Genomic DNA, 21924 nt, shown 5'->3' on the forward strand with positions numbered 1-21924 from the left:
CAACCCCACACGCACCTCCTTCAACACTGAAGGCAGTCATCCACAAGGCAGAAACTCATGGAGAATCAAGCCCCATTTGTTCCTGTGCTCATGAAACTCCTACCTTTTTAAAATCCAGCACACAATCCATGACGCCAGGACCTGTGGCTCTGAGTAGTGCTTGAGGTGGGGCAATCCAGGGGAGGAAGCTGTGGGCGTTAGGAGCAGGCTCAAAGTGCAATCCCATTTACGCCTGGCCTGATAATACAGTTCTGAGCAGTGCCAGAGCTGTGGAAAGAGAAGGCTCGGGGGGTCCTATCCCTGTGTATAAATACCTGGTGGGGGAACAAAAATGCAGGAGCCAAGCTATTGTCAGCAGTGCCCAGCAGCAAGGCAATGGGCACACACTGAGACACAGGAAACTCCACTGAAACAGAAGAAAAACGCTTTTTCACTCTGGCTGAACACTGGAACCAGTTGCCCAAAGAGGTTGTGGAGCCTACATCTGTGGAGATATCACAATCCCAGCTGGACACAGCCCTGGGCAACCGGCTCTAGGTGATCCTGCTTTGAGCAGGGGCCGGACAAGGTGACCTCTGGAGGTGCCTCCAGCCTCAGGGACCCTGTGGCTCTGAGCTGCACCCTGCCGCAGAGAACACCCATAAGATGCAGTGCAAGAACACAGCACTGACAGCGAAATTGCCTTCAGAGGGACTGAGAAGCTATCACCTTTCCAAGAAGCAGCAAGTTTCTCGCCCCAGTGGGCTGTGACCTGTGAAGCAAAGAGGCACATAGAGCTGGGCTGCCGCCAGCTCGTATGGTGCGAAAGGATTTTGTCACCAAACTGTGCGAGTGACATGATCCAAAGCAGTAAGGCTGAGTCTGCAAGCAAAATATCCTCAGGTCTGGCATGAGAGGCTGGCTTTGTCCTGCTGGAGCTGACTGCCAGCTGCATGCAGGGAAGCACACATTCCTTTGTCCTTGCCCAGATCATGTTGTCACAAGCCTTTGCCACTGAGCAGTGATTTTCTGAGACATCTTAGATCATGCACAGGATTCATTTGCTGAGCAGGTCCTGAGACCACTGCATGCCAGTGGCTAGAGCTGGTGGCCCAGAAGGGTGGTGACAAGCCAAGGCACTCCAGGAAATGGTTTCTGCACATTTATAGTAAAGACTTTGAGTCTGAAGCCACACAGCTAAGGAGACAGTTTATAGGTGTTCTGTGCATTTAAGTATATCGATAAAACCACACTTTTGCCAGCATCATGTGTTTTGTTTTGTAAATAGATCTTCTCTGGGGATGTCCATTTTGCTCGTATGGGTGCCACTGGAGGAACTGGCCAGGCGTTCAGAAGTTGCCACTGCATGTGGTGCGCTGGCTCCAGCAACATGGGGTACTGACAGCTGTGGCACATTCTCCTGAATGAGTGACTCCACCACGTTCACCTGGATGGGCAAGGGAGGGCAGCAGGAAAGGGAAAAGGAAAACCCTTGCAGCCACTGCACTGCAAGATTAGCATGGAGATGTCATGCTGGAGAGCATATACTCCTGACACAAATCCTTACATGATCAGGGAAGGAGATAAGATGTCAGCTCTAATGATAACCCAGCTCAATAAAATAAAATAAACTTTCAAGCAATTATTAAAAAATAAAATGGATTCTGCTGGCATAATCTGACAACATACTGACTGTGGGAGCGGACATGCATCACGATAAAGGAAAATACCACCAGTAGAGTACAGTTTCATTAGATAAGCTGATACCTCATATAGCACTGATGATTTGTGCCAGAGAAAAGCACTGTTAAGTCCCTGGCCTCCGAGTTTACTATAAAATTCCCATTAAGATCAGACAGTTGTGCACTCTGGCTCTCTCCAGCCCTCTTGTTAAAGCTTCCATCAGATAACAAAGGCTCTTATCTCCCAGGGCAATGACGAGGAAAAAGACCCATAGCTGATAGACTCTTTGTTTTCCCAACAGGTCCAGTGCAATGAACCATGGTGACCCAGCCAGGCTCTGCCCCGCGGTCACATCGCAGCTGCTGGACGGGAGTCATGGGCCTGAGCCTCTGCCTACAGATCGTCCTCTTTCTAAACTCTAAACCTGTGGGGGTGTGCTGCAAGCCATCCCCATCTCTCGCATGGCACAAGCCTGTGGAGCACCTGCTGGGGAGCAGCAGAAAGAATCCTGGATAGATATTTTGGGACATTAAACTCCACTTTCCCTCTGTCCGTGGATGTGTTTTCTTTACTGGTATGATTCTGTGCTCATTCTCAGAGATAATACACCTGTTTTACTCCACCTTCCTATACAAGCTCACACCTTCTTTTAGCTCCCCACACACACTCCTATACCTAGCTGTGTTCATTTTGTGATCATAAAGCACATTCCAATCAGCTGTCCAGCAAATTTAAATCTGGCTATTAACAAGCAAAGTCTGTTTAACACTGGCAGAGGTTTACTGTGCCTATCTCTGGCCTTTGAAAACCTCCCAAAGTAGTCACTGGAGGGTCTGAGGTGGAAACGCTCATCCTAAACCACTACCCAATACCTGTAGCATCAATTGCCGGCTAGAGGTGGCAATCCTTCTCCATCAATCCTTCTCCTTGCACCCTCAGCAAGTTTGCAGACAACACCAAGCTGAGTGGTGCAGTTGACACACCAGAAGGACGAGATGTTATCCAAAGGGAGCTGGACAAGCTGGAGAGGTGGGCCTGTGTGAACCTCATGAGGTTCAACAAGGCCAAGTGCAAGGTCCTGCACCTGGGATGGGGCAACCCCCAATATCAATGCAGGCTGGGGGAGGAAGGGATTGAGAGCAGCCCTGCCGAGAAGGACTTGGGGGTACTGGGGGATGAAAAGCTGGACATGAGCCGGCAATGTGCGCTTGCAGCCCAGAAAGCCAACCATATCCTGGGCTGCATCCCCAGCAGCGTGGCCAGCAGGTCGAGGGAGGGGATTCTGCCCCTCTGCTCTGCTCTGCTGAGACCTCACCTGGGGCACTGCGTCCAGCTCTGGGGCCCTCAGCACAAGGACATGGACCTGCTGGAGCGGGTCCAGAGGAGGCCACCAAAATGATCCGAGGGCTGGAGCCCCTCTGCTGTGAGGCCAGGCTGAGAGAGTTGGGGTTGTTCAGCCTGGAGAAGAGAAGGCTGCGGGGAGACCTTAGTGCGGCCTTTCAGTGCTTACAGGGGGCCTACAGGAAGGGTGGGGAGAATATTTTTAGCAAGGCCTGTTGTGACAGGACAAGGAGTAATGGATTTAAACTAAAGGAGGGGAGATTTAGACTGGATATAGGGAAGAAATTGTTTACAGTGAGGGTGGTGAAACACTGGCACAGGTTGCCCAGAGAGGCAGTGGAGGCCCCATCCCTGGCACCATCCCAGGCCAGGTTGGACGGGGCTGTGAGCACCCTGATGTGGTTAAAGCTGTCCCTGCTCACTGCAGGGGGTTGGGCTGGGTGGCCTCTAAAGGGCCCTTCCAACCCAAAGCATTCTGTGATTCTATGATCAATGAAGCTTAGGCAACCAGCTCAGCCTAGGCCCTTGCTGTGTGGGCGATGTGTCAGAATTGGAGCTGCTCTGTGGTGTCTCTTCAAGTCGCTGAACAGAGTGACCTTTAGGAGATGAATGCTGTTCCTGGAGCTGCAAGTTGGGTGGCTTGTTCCTCTTGGCTGGCATGTTCTCATTCTTGCTTTGGAGTAGGTATGTGCTGCTTAGAGATACAGGTTGGGTCCCAGCAGGGTGGATCATCATGGCTCCTCTGTGCCTCCTCGGCCAGCAGAGAGAGAAGTGCTTAAATGATGCCTCAGGAGATAGACTTGAAAGTGATCAGAGCTCAGAAAACAGTTCTGGTCAGGGATCAGGTTTGGTGACCACCCGAACAAAACAGAATCTGGGAGGACCTGTCACCCTGTATACTGGTCCAGAAACCCACCATCTCCCAGCAAAAGTGGTATAGGTCATCACCAACGCAATTTTAATGACACTGGCACAAAACCATGTCTAAAAGCTGGTTGATGTAGTTCCCACCCTAACTTGCTTACTTAGATTACCAGGCCCTTGGCTGATTGGTGATGGTATTATACAGCATTATACATTATAGCATTGCAGTGGTACTTCCTGTACAAAGGTATGAAATTATCACCATGCTGATGAACAGACTTTAGTGTCATAGTTTGCAATATTTGGTAGTAGCCCCTCTGCCAGTTCTGGAGAAGACACCAGGGCTTATGGACAATAACCTGAATTTGAAAAAAAGTCAAAAGGAACACAAATAAATGTATGCAAATATATAGACACATAGACATGTATGCATGTGTATGAATTCACCTGTGTGTGAACACCTTGTTCACACCAGGGTGCCCCCTGGAACCAAGGGCTGCTTGGCCCTCTGCATTGGCATGCGTACCTGTATGCACACAGACACATGTGAATGACTGACAGAGGGATGCACCCAAACAGTTTGTTCTATCTGTCCTTCCATTTACCTGCTCTGCTTTTCTGAGCCACAGGCACATTGACATCTGTAAGAATCCAGCCAGATTTGATTAAAACATCATCTCAGGTATAAAAAAAATCTTTTAAAACCCCTGCAGGACTCTTGTAAATTTCAGTCCCCTGCCAGATCGCAGGAACAGAGCAGGCAGGCAGATCCGTGGCAGGTGTGCTCTGAATGCAGACGTCTGCAAGCTGTAACACAGCGGGTAGGTCTCCTCCACCATCCACCGGTACTCCATTTATTGGGATTTGCAGTCTCCACACCTAATCTCCACAAGGCCTATGGAGAGGTCCCATCTCCCACTCCATGATGCAATCCACCTTTCCCCTCTCCCATCCTTAAATGTTCCCCGTCAGTGTCCCAGTCAGGCTGCTGTTCCCACCCTGCAGGATGCCTACCTCCAGGCTAGGCAGTGCGGGTACCCACAGACCGCGCTTCCCCAGGGTGCTGATCCAGTGGCTCAAAAAGCCAGGAGCCATGGTGTTGGGTTGACGGCTGGACTGATGATCCTAGAGGTCCTTTCCAACCTTAATGATTCCTATTTTTACTCATTAAAAAATAATCCAGCCACCAAGCCAGGAATCGTGAAATTAATTATAACTCTATCCTTAACTGGTTTAGTGGTGGACTTGGTAGTGTTAGGTTAATGGTTGGACTTGATGATCTTAAAGGTCTTTTCCAGCCTAAATGATTCTATGATTCTATGAGCCTTTCCGTCCCACGGCCAGTGCTAGGGCTTGGGGATATCTGTCCTGTGCAAGTCAGGGGGTGGGAGGCTGCATGTGGAGTGGCTTCTCTGAGGGACACCCACCAGCAGCCCCTGCAGGACTTGACATGGGGCAGAGATGTTGCTGGCTCCTCCTGGCTCTGCGGTCCTGCCACACACGCAGCTGACAGCAGCACAATGCTGCCAGGGAAGGGTTCCTCTGAGGCGGAGGTGGTGGCACGGTTCGGAACGCCAGCTCCCACCCAGGCCTCCAAACCAGCTGCTTCCCAAAGCAAAGACGGGCTGCTGTTGTCGGTCAGCACGGCAAAGCTCTCTGCAAGGGGAAACCCACACCTGAAACTTTATGATCATTTACCATCTGTTCTCATGACAAGCTGCCGGTCCACCCGCAGCCTGAACGCACACCTTAATCCAGAGAAAGAAAAGGCAGCGTTAGTGGGAGGGAGGAGCTGCAGAGAGGCTGTAAGCTCTCCATGGTGGGTTAGCCACCAGGCCTTGCGTGCCCCCTCCGCACCTGCGCCGCATGTGCGCGCTGCAGCGGTGCTGCCCACCCGCGCTGCACGGGGCATTGCAGCGGCGCGCCCGGCCCGCGCTCCCCGAGTGCCCAGCGCCGCCGCTCGCCGTGCCGGGCGCTGCCCGGGGGCTGCCCGGGGGCGGGCCGGGGCGGAGCGGAGCGGAGCGGCCGCCCGGGGTCGCTGCGGCGGCGGCGGGCGCGGGTCGGGCCGGCGGCGCGGCCATGGCGGTGTTCGTGACGCGGCGGATCCCGGCCGAGGGGCTGCGCGTGCTGTCGCAGGCCGGCGGGTGAGCGCGGGTGCGGGGCCAGGGCAGGGGCGGGGGCGGCTCCGGCCCCGGTGCCGGCCCCGGTCCCGGCCCCGGTGCCGGCCCCGGCCCCGGTGCCGGCAGCGCGGTGACGGGCCGCGCTCCCGTCGCAGGTGCCGCGTCCAGCAGTGGGACTCGGAGGAGCCGGTGCCGCGGGCCGAGCTGCTGGCGGGCGTGGCGGGGAAGCGCGGGCTGCTCTGCCTCCTCTCCGACCGCATCGACCGCGAGGTGCTGGAGGCCGCCGGTGCGTGCGGGCTGCGGCCCCGTTCCCTTCTCCTCCCCTCCCGTTCCCCTGCCGGCCCGGCCTGTCCCGGTCCCCCCCCGGGGCGAGGCTGGGCAGCGGTGTGCTGGTGGTGTCTTGCAGGGCCCGGCCTGAAAGTCATCAGCACCATGTCCGTGGGGTTCGACCACCTCGCCCTGGAGGAAATTAAGAAGCGGTAACCTTCACCTGCTCTGCCCCTCGCCCTGCCCCTGTGAGGGATGGGGCCCAGCTGAGGGAGGCAGCGGGGAAGGAGGATGAAGCGTAGAGCTCGTCCCGCTCTTGATGCAGCAGAGCTGCAGGTGGCTTCGGCACAGGCCTGGCGGGTGGGCTTCTGCGGAGTGTGGGGCTGGACGGGGTTTGCAACCTGCACCTCCCTCTTGCTAGGGTATGGGTAGGGTCACCCCCAACCCAACCCAGAGGAGGAGGAGTCTTTGGATGCTAGGGCAAGGCTAGGATAACCCTACCCCAACTGCAGTTGACAAAAGTCTTTGGAGGAAGGGCTGAGGAGCTGAAAGGGATGTCCTCTTGCACATGGTACTGCAGAGACCTAGAAGAGGTATAGCATCAGAAGCTTGCCCAGAAATTTTGAAGTAGCACCCCAAGGCTGGCAGCGTTGCCCCAGAGACCTGTGCTTGCCTTGCAGAGGGATCCGTGTGGGGTACACCCCCGATGTCCTGACCGACGCCACTGCAGAACTGTCTGTAGCTTTACTTCTGGCTACGTGCCGCCGGCTGCTGGAGGCAGTGGAGCAGGTAAAGAAGTGAGTATCGGCAGCTGCCAGCTGGAGCAAGGGCTGGCTCCTGAGCCTGGCAGCCCCCAGGTTGAGAGCTGCAGGAGAAAGCATGCCACACTGGACAGATGAAACGGGGCTGAAGCCAGAGTTTCACATGGCTTGCACCAAACTTCTTACAGGCCAAGGTCGAGTCCCCTGCAGTTCTGACACTCTTTGGAGACGAGCTGCTCAGGGGCTGTGAGAGGGGCAGAACTCCCCTCTGTGTGCTAGGTAGAGGACCTGTGGGAGAGGGCACCCAAGGCCACTGCAGACCCCTTGAGGAGGGCGGGCGTGGAAGGTCTCGCCAGAGCTCACTGACTAGCAGTCATTCCAGGGGTGTGGTTAGCAGTGCCTAAATTAAATGAGTCTCAAGGCTGCTGCTGTGCACCCGAGGTCCAAGCAGATTCCTGCAGGAGACCAGCGAGGTCACTTGAAGCAGGAGCCTCAGAGAGGCTGGCTGTAAGGTGATCTGTCTGTGTCAGAGGGGCTGGCTGCCCACAGCGTTGTACTCTGGCGTACTTGCCCAAATGCTGGTCTGGGCTATGAGCAGGCCCTCCACTGCTGCTGTCTGACATCTGTTTCTATCTCACTCTCTCTGCTAGTGGTGGCTGGACAACGTGGAAGCCCTTATGGATGTGTGGCTATGGTCTGTCTGATAGTACGGTGGGCATCATAGGTCTGGGGAGAATAGGTAAGTGCAGGTCAGGCACAGGATTTATGTGTCGCCAGTGATGGCAGGGTGGTTTTGGAGGTTCAGCCAAGGTGGTGTCCCCGGTGCTCACCTCTTTAAAATCTATGAGGGCAACAAGGAGAGCTGTGTAGAGCCTCTCTGAACAGCTATCTTGACTCATCAGGCCTAAACCTTAAAAGTTTAAAGCATTCAAACACATCCACTACATCTGAATGCTACAGCAAACTGGACGTCGTCCTCTTGATTTTCAGTTAAACAAATGCCTTGACAAAGTCCAAGATGACGTGCTTGTCATCCGTTCAGTTGTGGACTTTGTCAGCAGATGGGTATTTTTTTCCTCACTTTCCAGTTTGCTCCCTAGGGTAGCTTCAGGTTTAATATCCTGCGACTCCCTTTCCACAGTTTTACTCTGGCATGGAGTTCATTCCTGCTCGCATGAGGAGCAGCAGAAGACATCCACCCCCGACCCCATGCCCACCACACTTCAGGCCTGGAAGCAGCCTGACAGGAGCGATCCCACCACAGCAACCTGCTAGCAAGTGATGTGCTCTGCTGGCTCGCTGCGCTGTCAGCTGCACCGAGTGCAAGCTTGCCGAAGGATGGACCGTCTGGAGAGGGCTGACGGACCCCTGCGGCCCTGCATTATCTCTGTGCAGCATGCCTCAGGCAGGCACTGGCACAGCAGCTGGACAGTCTTCTTTCTCGTTCCTAGGACAGGCAGTTGCCCGCCGCCTAAAGCCATTTGGGGTCAAGAAGTTTTTGTACACTGGCAGTCACCCGAAACCAGAGAGTGCTGCAGAGTTTGAAGCTGAGTTTGGTAAGAAAGGCACCAGGAGCAGGGTGGGTGGTCAGTCGTCCATTGCAGGGCAGCACAGAGCACTATGGCTGGGATGGCTCCAGGGAGGTGTCACCCCACAGGGGTGGGCCAGCAGGAGGGAAGGTGCGAGCTGGAGGTTTTGAGCAGCTCCTTGCTGTAGCTGGTGTGAACCACTGTGGGGGCAGCAAAAGAGGGAATGGAGAATTCCAAACACTTCGCGTGCAGCAGTGATGGATGGCAGGGAGGGAAGCTTGCCTCCTTTGAGCTGGGCGATTCCAGCCAAAGGCTGGACACACCCGGGCTCTAACTGACCACCCACCATAATTGTGGACTGTGGCTGTTTCTGCTGCTTTTGCCTTTCATCTTCCCCCTGTGGCCATCTGTTTGTGATTTCCAGTTAGTTGCATTCCCACAAGGAAGTGGAACATAATGGACAGGGAGGGGAAAGCAGTGGCTGCCTGTGGGAAGAGGGGAAGGGTGTTGTCGACCATCCCCCATGGGATGGTCCTGCAGGATAGGCTGAGGCTGACCGCAGATCTTCCCTGAGTGTTAGTTGCTGGAAACAAACATCAGCTTTAACCTCCTGCCTTAAAATAAATGTCACAGTCCAACCAAGCCTGGGAATGTCTCCTAGTTGCTGAACAGGACTTTTCTGTAGCCCTGTTAGAGTCCCAAGATTTGCATCAAGTGCTGGCTTTTCACTCCAAAGCCAGCACATTTTCAGTTGGTACTTTTTTGCATAAAGTTGTTGGCAGAACTTGTCCTGCTCCTTGCACTTTCCTCTCACCTCCAGGAGTGAAAGTGGCACAAGTCATCATCTGTAGGTACTGTATAGAGAGATTTAATGCTGGTATAGACTGCTGCTGCCATGTTTTGCTGTCTAAACATGAAATACATACCAGAGCCTCCTTTGGGCCAGATGGCTGAAGCATTGCGATATTCTCCTTCAGCTTGATTTTAGTTCAAAAGCGAAACAAAACACTGCTGTAGTATCTGTAGGAATGTGCATGCGTTCTGTTGGGTGTTTGCTGGTCCTTGTGTCTCCCCGTCTGTGGAGAAGGGTCGGCCAGGTCTCTCCAGAGCAGCACTCACCTGCTGGCAAACCTTACGGATAAGAGGGTTGCTGAGGTGTGTTGGTGAGGTCCCCCAGCAGAGCTGTGACCTGTGTTTCTCCACTCAGTCCCCCTCATGAAGCTGGCCGAAGAGTCCGACTTCATTGTGGTGACATGTGCTTTGACTCCGGCCACCCAGGGAATGTGCAACAAGGACTTCTTCAGCAGGATGAAGAAGACCTCTGTGTTCATCAACACAAGCAGGTAATCGCAACCCAGTCTCCTGCATGGGGAGGTGACTGTCACCCTGACAACAGCTGTGGTTGCAGGGGAGATCTGGTAGGCTGTGAGATGTGCTTCCACTGGGAGTCCAGACAGCATGTACAGCCTTCATGGCTGCAGCCGCTGGGACCATTTGCCCAGTGTGTGGCCTCTCGCTCCAGCCCAAGGTCTCTTGGGATCAAGCCAAAGGCAGGATAAGTTATTCAGGGGACTGCAGCCTCTGTCTCCTCCCCGTGTCCCACCCCAGTGGGATGGACAGATGGGTGACTGTTGGGTGATGGGAGGGTGAGGCTGCGGGATTGCCCAGGAGAGGGCTGCGACTGCCAGAAGTCTTGCTCTTGGGATGGAGGCAGCTGTGACAGGGGTCCTTGGCCAAGTCCATCGGTAGCCTCCTGTTCCCACTGCCTTCTTGCGGAGCGCGGTGGCAGGGCAGAACCCATGCAGCCTGACACACAGCATCTGCCCAGCTGCTCAGGATGCCTTGGGCTGCCTGCACCTCCCTCCTCAGCTGCGCTGGGGTCATTCCACGCTTGAGCACCTGGCTGTTCTCCCTGCTGGTGGGCAGCCTAGAGCAGGAACGGGAGCAGCTCGTTGCACTGGGAGGTTCAGGTGCATCCAGAGAGGGTCTGACCTCTGCTCAGGCAGTCCTTGGGGACCCGGATGCCACCGCCCAGGCTGTCCCACATGGTGTGTGCCCTGGCCACACGCCCCTGGGAGCCCATGGGACCCCTCAGCAGCAGCGCAGGCCTCTCCCTCTTTATTTGCCAGGGGGGCCGTGGTGAACCAGGAGGACCTGTACGATGCACTGGCCCATGGCCAGATCGCAGCAGCGGGCCTGGACGTCACAACGCCAGAGCCGCTGCCCCCTGACCACCCCCTGCTCTCCCTCAAGAACTGCGGTAAGTGGACGCCCTTGCTCTGCTCTGGCAGCCTGTGCTTCAGGTGCCTTGTGTGTCCACAGCTGGGGACCTGCTAGCTGATGTGAGGAGGATTCCCCATCCCCATTAGCCTGCCAGTGCAAACAAGCACTGAAACATGGAAGGACAGTGTCGTGGTTTAGTCCCAGCCAGCAACTCAGTACCACGCAGCCGCTCGCTCACTCCCCCTACCCTGATGGGATGGGGGAGAGAATCGGAGGAGTAAGAGTGAGAAACACTCCTGGGTTGAGATAAGAACAGTTTAATAATTGAAATAAAATAAAGTAAAATAATAATAATAACAGTATAATAATAATAGTAATAATAATATACAAAGCAAGTGATGCACAATGCAATTGCTCACCACCCGACGACCGATACCCAGACAGTTCCCGAGCAGCGGTCGCTGCTCCCCGGCCAACCCCCCCCCAGTTTATATACTGAGCATGACGTCATATGGTATGGAATAGCCCTTTGGTCAGTTTGGATCAACTATTCTGGCTGTGCCCCCTCCCAGTTTCTTGTGCGCCTGGCAGAGCATGGGAAGCTGAAAAAGTCCTTGACTAGCATAAGCAGTACTTAGCAACAACTAAACCATCAGTGTGTTATCAACATTCTTCTCCTACTAAATCCAAAACACAGCACTATGCCTGCTGCTAGGAAGAAAATTAACTCTATCCCAGCCGAAACCAGGACAGACAGGAAGGTCAAACGTATTTAAGCAGACTGTAGGTAGCCACCATACAATGCAGGGAGCTGCTAGAGGGGAAGACCTCATCAATGTGATGTAAAACAAGCATGGGAGGTACTTTAATTCTCCAGAAAGCAGCTGAGATGGGCTCATTTTTTAACACCTTCCTGATGGATCTCCATTCAATGGGCCGAGGCATGGGGTGAAATTCATGGAGGAGTCTGATACCACCTGGTGCCTGAATGAGAAACCAAGTCCCTGATCACGCACTGCCAAGCTCTGGTATTCTGTAAGCTTCTGGGTGTATATTCTGCTAAAAAAGCTGCCCATATGGCTAAAAAGCTGGGTGCTGAGTCTGCCTAGAGGAATCAGCCTTGGCAGCAGTGCAGCCACTGCAGGACTCGCCAGCTAGCCCATCCACTGTGAGCCTGCCAGGCGCAGGTTCAGCACGTGTGCTCAGAAGCACAGTTCATTTAAGTGCTGGCCTTGTCCTGACATCCATGTTTTCCAGTGGATGTCAGCAAATTAGACAGCCCCAAGCTGAAGAGGCCAGCAAGTGCTCATGCTATGGGATGAACAGAGGTTTCTTTGCAGATGGTCTAGCTGCACCCCGTGGACAGCCCAAGGTAACTTTCACTGGGAAAGTGGAGCCTGATGAGCCCAGGCAGCCTGTTTTCTGGATAGTAATGGACATCAGGCAGATAGGAAGGTGCTGGTCCCAGGACCGTGAGCATGTCTTCTCTGGAGGAGGTTAGGTTGGATGAGGAAGGCCATTTAGGAAAGGGCTTACTCAGCTGCTGTTGTGCTTCAGCATCACCAGGCTGTTGGAGTGGAGGCAGGAGTGCCTGCAAGCAGGGGCAGTAGCTGATCATTGTTAGTTTCACAGGTGCTTTCCCAAAAGCTTGCTGATAGCTGCCACGTGGGGCAGATGATGATTTAGTGCAGAATGTTAGCAGCCCTCAGTGTTTTCCTGGGATCCTCGTTGCAGACTGAAGGGGCTGTGTGAGGGGCTGTTTCCCATGGCCTTGCCGTGCACTGGTGCAGCTCCATCATCGCAGGCACCACAGGCCTGCCAGCAGCCTGGGACGAGTTAGGGACAGCTTCTGGTATGTTTACTGCCTTCCCTCATGTGGCCTTCAGTGAGCAACTTGGCCTGTCCCCTGTAAAGCAGGGCCAGGAGCTTTCCTCTCCTCCTCCAGACAGGGAGCATGTGGGTCTGGCCGGTTACTGAGCGGGACTGACTCGGACACAAGCCAGACAGGCTCACTTGTATCCCTCAAGGCAGAAAAGAGACAGAAATGCAACATGGAGAAGGCACTGCTTTCTAGTTAGAAAGTAAATGTGTGTGAGTGTCTGCGACCCCGTCGCCAGTGGAATGGCAGGGTGCCTGTTCCTACCTCAGCTTTGCGAGGGTGGCCAGCCCTGCTCAGAGCTGATGGCATGAGCTCGGCCAGAGCAGCTTCCTCTCGCACCCTCAAGTGCCTTGGCTGCTCAAGCTGCACCCCAAGCATGAGATCTGATGTCTGTGTCTTCACTTGCATGGGCAAAGTGCCAGAGCAGCTGTGCAGGTGGCAGCAGGATGTCCTCTCTCCAGGAAGGAGGTTTTTGGAGTAGGAGAAGTTTGTTCCAAAAAGAAACCATAGACACATCCATGAAAATTTGGAACTGCCCATGATGGAGTGTCCATTTCCAAAAAACAAGTTTACAGCTGTTGCTTTGATTATCTTTTTGCTAAAAACTATTTTTTATTTGTTGCTTTGGTTACCATAGTAGACAGCATGAGAAACGATAAAAGCAGAGACTTTCTGGAAATATTTGCAGGACTCGGAGATCTTAGAGCTCGGGAACAACACCAAGCAAGACACAAATAAATACACATGTATTTACTTTCACAGAAATGAAGCTTTGATGATTCTGAAACTATTCACAGATTTCACTGAAAACTGCCAAATAGTTTCAGCATTTGGAGGAATAAGTAGAGGAGGAGGAAGTCTTGACATTACTTTCACAGCAAACAAGGAACCCAGGCTGGTTCTCGACTGGAGGAGGAAGGACCTATGTGGCCCCACAGTCCTCCTTGGGAGAGCCTTCTCCTTCTGGGGCAACCGTGTGTTGGGTGTCCAGGCTTCTGCATCGTCTGTAGATGCTCTCTGTTATAAAACAGCATCTGCAGTGCAGGCTTTTATCCATACCTTGGGCAAGTACTGTCCACTACTAATGTTATAATAATTTACCACTAAAGCAGTTTTGGCTTGTTCCTTTTCATTGCATAAAAGGACCCTTTTCACATAGGTGGATAAAAATCCCTGTCCTGACTATGCCACAGTGTGCCAGCTCTGTTAGCATAGGCTGTTTGCCCCCACACGTGCCTTTCCAGTGCACACAGGGGTCTGTAAACCATGATGTTTCACAACAGTCTTCAGGCTCTTGCCCCAGTAATGTGCTGGTTCATGCCTGTCAGTGAGCAGAACCTCCTAAAGCTGTGTGGCAATCAGGCAACAGTGTGCAAATTTCACTGCGTGTTTGTCTGCTGCAGGGATAGTATTTTATATCTACCAGCAATTCTGAGTCCGTGCAGGAAGGTGAGTACCAAACCTGAACACAGAAAGGAGGACCCACTCTTGGCTAACTGTCTTTGGCCTGGAGGACTTAAAAAATATCTCAGCCATTTATCAGAAGCCTTTTCCAGTCCTCAGTGGCTGATGATTTTGTTTCATGCTCCATGTCTGATGTCAGCTTCTGGTGGAGCAGCGGCTGGTGCAGGACCCAGGTTGCCCCCCCACAGGAATACCCTGAAAGAGGCTGTAAGAGGTCGGTGAAGGTAAGAAACAAGCAAGTAACCCTCCCTGTCCCCTGCAGTGATTCTGCCACATATCGGGAGTGCCACGTACGCCACGAGGAGCACCATGGCAGTGCTGGCGGCCAACAACCTGCTGGCCGGGCTGCGAGGGGAGCCCATGCCCCATGAGCTGCTGCTGTGATGGCCAGAGCCCCGCTTCTGCAGGGCGGCGCGACTTGGTGTTACCTTCCCCTGGAGAAGCCTCGCAGACCAGTCCCGTGCCTTGCTTCTGCAGCAGTGCGCCAGCAGTGCCTGTGGTGAGGGAACTGCACCGTAGCCATTAAAGAGAAGCAATGAATGTGTCATGCTCATTTCATTTGAGAATGGGATGCCCCCAGGTGCATAGAGGAGCACACAGTGCTGCGAGTCCCACAGTCACATCACTGCTGCATTTGGCAGGGTATAGATGGTGTGTGGCCCTGATTCAGAAAACACAGTGTCGGGACTGTTGCGTATGTTGCTAGCCAGCATGTGCCGTACCATAAGGGAGCTGCTGCTGCAGCACCTGTCCTCAAAGCCTGGCTCCTGGGGTAACAGCGAGAGGCCAGGCAGTTCTGTACTTGAGCTCCCAGCTTGTAGCCAGGGAGGAGAGGTAATTGCTCAATTGGCCCAGGCCTGCTGCTGCCAAGGGAGCTGCTGCCAGCCCACTGCCAAACACACGTTAAAAGGTCTTGTTGAATCAGTGCCAAGGCATGATGTTTCTCTTCTTCAGGTGTCTAAAGAAAAGCAAAAAACGCGTGTATGGCTCCCCTGGCATCTCCAGCTCTGCCTTTTGTATCTGTTAACTAATTCTGGGCGTGGCTCTGAAGTGGATTGCAAACTGGAATTCATGCTGGGGGGTTCTGCGACTCCCCCACTGGTTCCAGCCTCAAACCGACTCCCAGTTTGTTTTTCTTCCCCAGATATGCAATGATATGTGTTAGTGCAAAGGAAAACTGAGCTGCCAGGAGAGGCCTGGATGAGCACATTTCAGGGGCTTTGGGGGTTCCATCTCTCCTGCAGTGACTGTCCCACTTCTATAAATGGGGGTTGAAACACATCTCTCCCTGCCAGTCCTCTCCAGCAAGCTCCTGCCCCAGCTGGTGAAACAATCAGTGAGGCATGCTCTTTGGATTGCTCCGGCATGCTGCTTACCATGCCTGTTTGAGGGCAGCATGCCCCGATAACATTGTTTCCTTAAGAAAAAAGAGAAAGGTGGCTGTGACATTGCATTGCAGGTGCAGGAGGAATTTAACACATTTAAAGCTTGTCAGAAATCCTGCTTTGAATGCATGTGTGTTGAGCCTGATCCCCAAGCACCTTCCTGCTGCAAGGGTGAAAAGGGTCAAGAAGGGCATTTTCTGGTTTTGTAGGGGGCATGCCCATAAGCCATCTGCAGCAGGACCCTGCATGGCAAGTGGGCAGCACTGCAGCATCCAGCCATGCTCTTGAGGACAGGAGCAGCTCATTCCTCACTTTCTTCAGCAGGGGGCTTGGCTGTGGACTTGCAGTTTTCTTCCCAAAAATAAGGAGCGAGTGAGCCCCTTTCCCAGTGTTACCTTGCTTCCTCTGGGATGTTGCTTGAAAGGGGCAGCTTTCCTCAGAGTCTCCTGCAGCTGTGGCAGTTCTTCCCAGTCTGCTGCAAGCAAGCCCAGGTTAGGGGTCTGCTCTTCCTCAGATGGAAACGAAGCCATTTGGGGGCCCTGGGGAATCTTCTGTGGTTGGGAGACACAGCTGCCGCTTCATGGTCTAGGCTAGCAATTTTCCCACCCTCCTGTGCAGCCAGCAGTTGGGGAGCAGTTCTGAAAAGGTCACTACACAGCAAAGGAAAACACCCAACTGGGATTTTCAGAATAAAAGGCAAGGATTTTGGTTCGCTTGACACCAGGGGGATCCGTCCCACAGACACAGAACACAAAGCACACCCAGTGTGTCAGCCAGGGCAGGTGCTGAAGTTGCTGAGCAGCGACAAGCTCTGCCAGCAGCAGAGCACCTGCACCAGCAACGTGGCTGCTGCTGGGTCATCTCCATTGTGTTTCCTTCCAAAGCCGAGACTGGAGCAGCTCTGTTGGCCTCAAGGGCCCAGGGAATCCACAATGTGCTCCACAGCGCAATACATAAATGTAACTTGGGAGGTTGTGGCTTTGAAGGAGCCACCTTCAATCGAGATTAAGCATGATTAGAGATAGTGCCTTGCAGCTTGAAGCAAGGTTGAAAAGCTGTCCTCATCCCAGGGCGAAGCACTGGGATTTTTGCTTGGTGCATGGGGTGGGTGGGCATGGGCACCCTGCTTCCAGCCACGCAGGCTCCAGTGCAATCTCCTGACCAGTGATCTCACTCTCACTCACCCCCCCTGCCCCAACCCAGTGCCTGACAGAGCCTGGTACCCTCTGAGTGTGTTCTTTTAGATAATCCACACAAGGACAGTATGGTGCTTAATACCAAATTTACTTCTCTATAGGCATTTGACGTTACATTGGATTTTGATTTAGCAGAGTGATACAGCAATGTATTGAAATTGCAGTACAAACACAGTACTGCAATTGTGATATATGGTGGGACTGCAGTAGAACATGATGCCCATCGCTGGTCTCCACATGCTCCACTGTCACCATGCTGGGCATCCCCAGCTGCCAGGAGGGAGCACGTGGGCTGGAGCCAGCTCAAGCCTGTTGCTCTCTACAATGCTCTTTTTGCTGTTGTTCAGTGCTTGCACTCTATGTTGGGCTGATCCAGGTGAGCCTTCCCATGGTGGCCAGGCTCATGCAGGAGGACACCTGAGCTCCTCTGGTGATGTTCAGGGTGAACAGTGGCACAAGTGGCTGATCCCCCCAGCTGAGAGGCATGTTCATACAACAAGGGCCCCTGGCCCTTTGCATTGAGATCAGCTCAGCTGCCTCTGCAGCCACCCGTGCCCTCTCCTCTGCGCCTTCGCCTTTGCAGGGTTTGCTGAGAGGCCTCAGACCTGGAGGCAGGGGTGGCTGGGCCTGTGTAAGGGCAGGCGCACACTCAGCGTGGGCCCCACTCGTGCCCCTGTCCCCAGCACCAATGCAATGTTGCAGCTGGGCAAATGCCCATGGGCTCAACGCTCGATGGGTCCACTTCCACCTTGGGGCTCAGGTTTGCCCAGCCCCAGCAAACACCACCCTTCACCAGCAAGATGGGGTAAAGCTCCCCCTGCCCAGCAGCTCAGCCGCTGGTCACCGACCCTGCCTCACCCCTGGCCATGCCTGCTGTGTCTGTCCTGGAGCACCTCCCAGGAGCAGCTGCCCTGATGGCGCAGCGTCAGCCTCACTGACCCGGACACCTCTCTGCATCCAGCCCAGAGGGATGGACCAGGGACAAGGTCTGAGCACCAGATGCAGCCCTCTCCTCCCTGCTGGCCAGCCGCCTGCTTCCTACAGCAACTGAAGAAGGTGCCCGTAGCTGCGGGTGGCCTGGGACCTTCAGCTAGTACAAACCCTGTGCCTGCACCACCCAGCACCTCCCTGCTGCAGCTCTGCCCGGCCACTCTCTGCACCCAGCCAGTGTCCCCGCACCCAGGGAGGAAAGAGCCTTCCTCGTGCAGCCCAAAGGCTTCCACCACACTTCAGGTCTTAGTGAGAGTCACTCATGCCTGTAGAAATTGCGCTGAAAAACAGAGGAGATCTAACACAAAGCCTCAGCTGCTGGACAGACACAAGACCAGTGCTTTTCCGAATGCTTTTCTGAAATGACAGTACAAGGGGATGGGGGGAGGGCGCTGCAATAGGCAAGAGGAAAGCGTCTCATTCCCAGCTCAGGAGCTTGCTGGCGGTGCTCCCAGCAGCGCTGACAACAGCCCCTCTCTGCCAAGTGCTGGGTAGGGGCTCTCAGCGCCCACAGGCCAGGAGGAGGAAGAGCCTTGTGCTTCCTCACACAGGGGGGCTGCAGCCTGGCCAGACCCCTCCTGGAAGGCAACCAGCACCCAGTACAGCTTCACCGCTCTCCTCCCAGTGAGTTGGGCACAAGGCGAGCGGTGCGTGCCAGGCGGCCACGCTGCCAGAGGTGACAGCCTGGAGGCAGCAAGCACTGTGCTGCAGCTGGACAGACGGACAGATAACAGCCTCTGGAGGAAAGCCCAGGACAGTAACCGGCCATGACATGCCTGAACTGCTCGATTCACCATTCATTACTGTACAGCATAGGAAGGTTTCTGGCAAGGGTAAAAGAAAGTGCATGAGTCTGCATCTCTGAGACCAGCAGAGTACTGTTTTCTCCAACTCTCATCCTGTATAAAAGCTGAGCAGGGTGCTGCATAATAATCAGAAATGTTTCTTGAGAGATGAGAGGGGAGCGCAGCAGCTGGCGGTGTCATAAGCCTAGTGCAGGGAGGGAGCTGAAATACACGGAGAAAAGCCTGTGCTTGGGAATTAAAGTTCATCTAGTACGCTCTGTACCTCTCTTTCTGTCCCATGGCAAGTGTTCTTCACGCTGAATTTCTCTTGATGTTAAATGAACCATACTCTGATAGCAATAATAGCTATTGGAAGATGTTCATTAATTAGTTATTGATGCTGGCTAGCCAAAGGAAGACCTTTGCTTCATGCCTCAGAGAGTTTCTGACATGTTTATCAATACATTTTGATTCACAAGCCTTGCTGATTACTGTATGCCTGCCATCAGAAGCAGAAAGTGTTTGGGAAGTTTCTAATGAGACCTCTGCTGACCAAGGAAAGGTTTGTAGCCGTGGTGGTAGATAGGAAGACAGCGGACTCCTGAGCATCTCAGCTGGCTGGGAAGTTTCCAATTGACATAACAGAAATCAAAAGGACTTACTTTGATGTGGAAATGTTGGCTGTATTACAAGGGCACAAGTCCATCAGGTTAGTTTGCTGGTCTGTATGATTTTTGAGTTTTGACACGAAAGATTCTGGTATTGGTGAAGTACTGTAATGCTGAAGGATGTTGACAAAATATTCAGGAGGTTATTGTGACCCCTAATGATGTAAGAAATAGTTAAGTGTAAATGAATTGGTATCTGAGCACTTGTATTAGATACCCCAAGTACATTAAGAATTAGACATGAGCTTGTAAATAAGGCTGCCAGAGTGACTGAAGCACATTTCAGGTGTCACATCTTGGAACTTCTTCAAGAAGAGTACCTTCCACAGATGTCGACCATTTTGCTCTGTCAGCCACAGAAATCATCAGTATGCCCTTACCGAAAAGATTTTGCTTTCTAAAAATTCTTAAAAAGCTGTAAATGATAAAATGTTAACCTTATGTCTCTGCCCCTGCTTAAAGGAACCTGTAGTTTTTCAGGCAAGTCTGAGTGTGGCTGGTCAGAGATTAACCTACTGACAGCAAAGCACAGGTAAACCTTCCCGGGTCTCTGTCCAAGGGCAAACACCTCTTAACAGGATTTCTTGCTCAGTAAGTTCTGGACATACTTTGTGCCAACAATCACTAGTCAAAACTTCGTGCCACCAACAGCTAAATAGGTAGCCAGTGCAGTGAGCTGCAGCAGCTCCTAGGGCAGAGTAGCTGTGCTGGGCCTCCAGATCATTGGGTTAACGTCTTCCCACAAGGAATTCAGAGAGCAACGATAACAATGGATTATGGATTTTACAGATGTTGCATAGATATTATTTCAGTAACAACCATAATAATAAGCTCTTAGGAAGAGTATATTCTACCAGGAACAAAATTGTTACTGAGTAAAGTCCACGCTTTTACAATTCCTTTTTGCTAAGAACAAGTATTTCTTTACAGGCTGGCATAAAGAGTAATAATCACTTTGCAGGTGCCTTTCAAGTGGCCTGTTTTGGTGGTTATTTGGCTGATAGTGCTGGTGCAAAAAAGGAGACTCGCACTCGCCTTGCTGTGGGGGAAGCAGCATTTCACACCAGCGGAGCGATTTCGTCATTCGCTGCACGCTCGCAGCAGGAGGAAAAGCCCAGAGCACAGCAGGGAAGAGGCATGGGAACACTGTCCCTCTGGGCAGGCAACTGGTGGCTGCGGAGCCAAGTGTCATGCTTGCTCTTTTCAGCTGCTTGCAAGAGTCAGCACCCATCACCTAGCACGTAAGCAGTACAGGTGGTAAAACTGCCACAGAAGTGAGAGTATTCACTGCAGCAGTTCAGCACTTGGAAGCATCTACCGATGTATAAACCATTGCCAAGGACAGACCTCTTCCTTGGACTTCCTGAACAGAGGTATTCTTGTTGTGGTTTGGTAGTGTTTTACAAGGTTGAATTATGAACAAGAGATGTTCATGGACTGACCTAGTGAGATTACAGTACCCTGCTGGAAGTCACTGACGTGAGTGACCTGCAGCAGCCGTCTGCAGAGACAACTGGCAGAGCACAGAGCACACAGCCTAGCCTCTATGCAAGTTTTCCAACAGGAAACTTTGCCACAGTTTTCCCAGGATTATCTCTGGCAGGAACAGCAAGCCTTCAAAAGTGGTTCCACAGCATACGTGAACATAAGGCTTCAGCTAACCATGCACTCCTACAAACACAGTTACACAGATGTAGTATTGATATATGGCTTCTACCAACTGACATCTTACATTATTTCAAAGTCATCCCTTTTTATAGGAAGCCCCAGAATGCACTTATTTTCATATATTATTAAGACAAATTAAGAGAGTGCAATATAGCATTTAAATTACAGACTGCTGCTTTCATGCGTTTTCAAAATCTAACTACCCTGGTATCTATTCAAGGCGTGAATTATGCTATCATGTCATGTAATTTAGTCTCGTCAGCACTAATAGATTTTATTAAGCAAGTCACCCAACCAGCCTTTGTTAGCTGCCTTGTGCTGCAGATCTGGGTCACTGATGGGCATTCAGATGTTGTTACCAAAAATAATCATGCCATTACCCAGCCACTTTTCCTTGCTCCCTTGCCAGCACAAGCACCTGCACGGTCACAAAGTGAACTCATCAGGGAACAGATACATCTGAAAAAGATGTCAATAATTCCCATGCACAAACGGGAATGCTCCCAGAAGCCCCAGGCTTTCCAGCCTTTGTCTGATGAGGGAGATGCAGGCAACGTGCTCCTTCCCATCAAGGCTGCAGCAGGAGCAAGGATCCCTGCAAGTAGGTCAGCCAGCCGCAGGGCATCTCAAATGCTCTGCATGAAACATCTTTAATGTCATCTCCAGAGCAGAGAGCTAGCCAGAAGACAGCCCACCACACTGACAGAGGAGCTCCATGAGACACTAACCCACTCTGAACCTGATCAAAGCCACTACAGTGAAGTCCAGCTACACTCTACTTATTCAAACTAGCTCACAAAGCGTTGATGGGACAATGCAGTCCTTCAAGACTTTATACTGGCTCAGATATGGACCCACTTCTTGTTGATTAGGTATTACATGTCCTCTCAAAATCGGCAAAGCCTCAGCATGAAGCAGGAGGCCAGCTAAGGACAGCACTATGTACTTGGCCTCATTTGACAAAAATGCCTACGAGTGTGCCTGTATTTCAATCGGATTATTTTGCACTGCCAAGTGATCTAGTAACACAAAGAGCCCAGTAAGCTAACACACAAGCATTACTTGTTTAGTCAATCCATTATATGCTGTTGCAAAGACACCAGGATAACATAAACAAGTAAA

General features: G+C 52.6%; 1 protein-coding gene across 1 annotated transcript; it reads left to right on the forward strand.

The window, feature by feature from the left end:
• The first annotated feature begins 5946 nt into the window (after window positions 1-5946).
• On the forward strand, window positions 5947-14494 carry GRHPR (glyoxylate and hydroxypyruvate reductase). The gene is made up of 9 exons (XM_075726784.1): window positions 5947-6011; window positions 6143-6273; window positions 6394-6466; window positions 6935-7051; window positions 7666-7754; window positions 8467-8571; window positions 9752-9887; window positions 10674-10804; window positions 14373-14494. The coding sequence occupies exons 1-9, from the start codon at window positions 5947-5949 to the stop codon at window positions 14492-14494; spliced, it is 969 nt and encodes a 322-aa protein (XP_075582899.1).
• The last annotated feature ends 7430 nt before the right edge of the window (window positions 14495-21924 follow it).

Source organism: Pelecanus crispus, chromosome Z (assembly GCF_030463565.1).
Source record: "Pelecanus crispus isolate bPelCri1 chromosome Z, bPelCri1.pri, whole genome shotgun sequence".
Classification (NCBI taxonomy): Eukaryota; Metazoa; Chordata; class Aves; order Pelecaniformes; family Pelecanidae; genus Pelecanus; species Pelecanus crispus.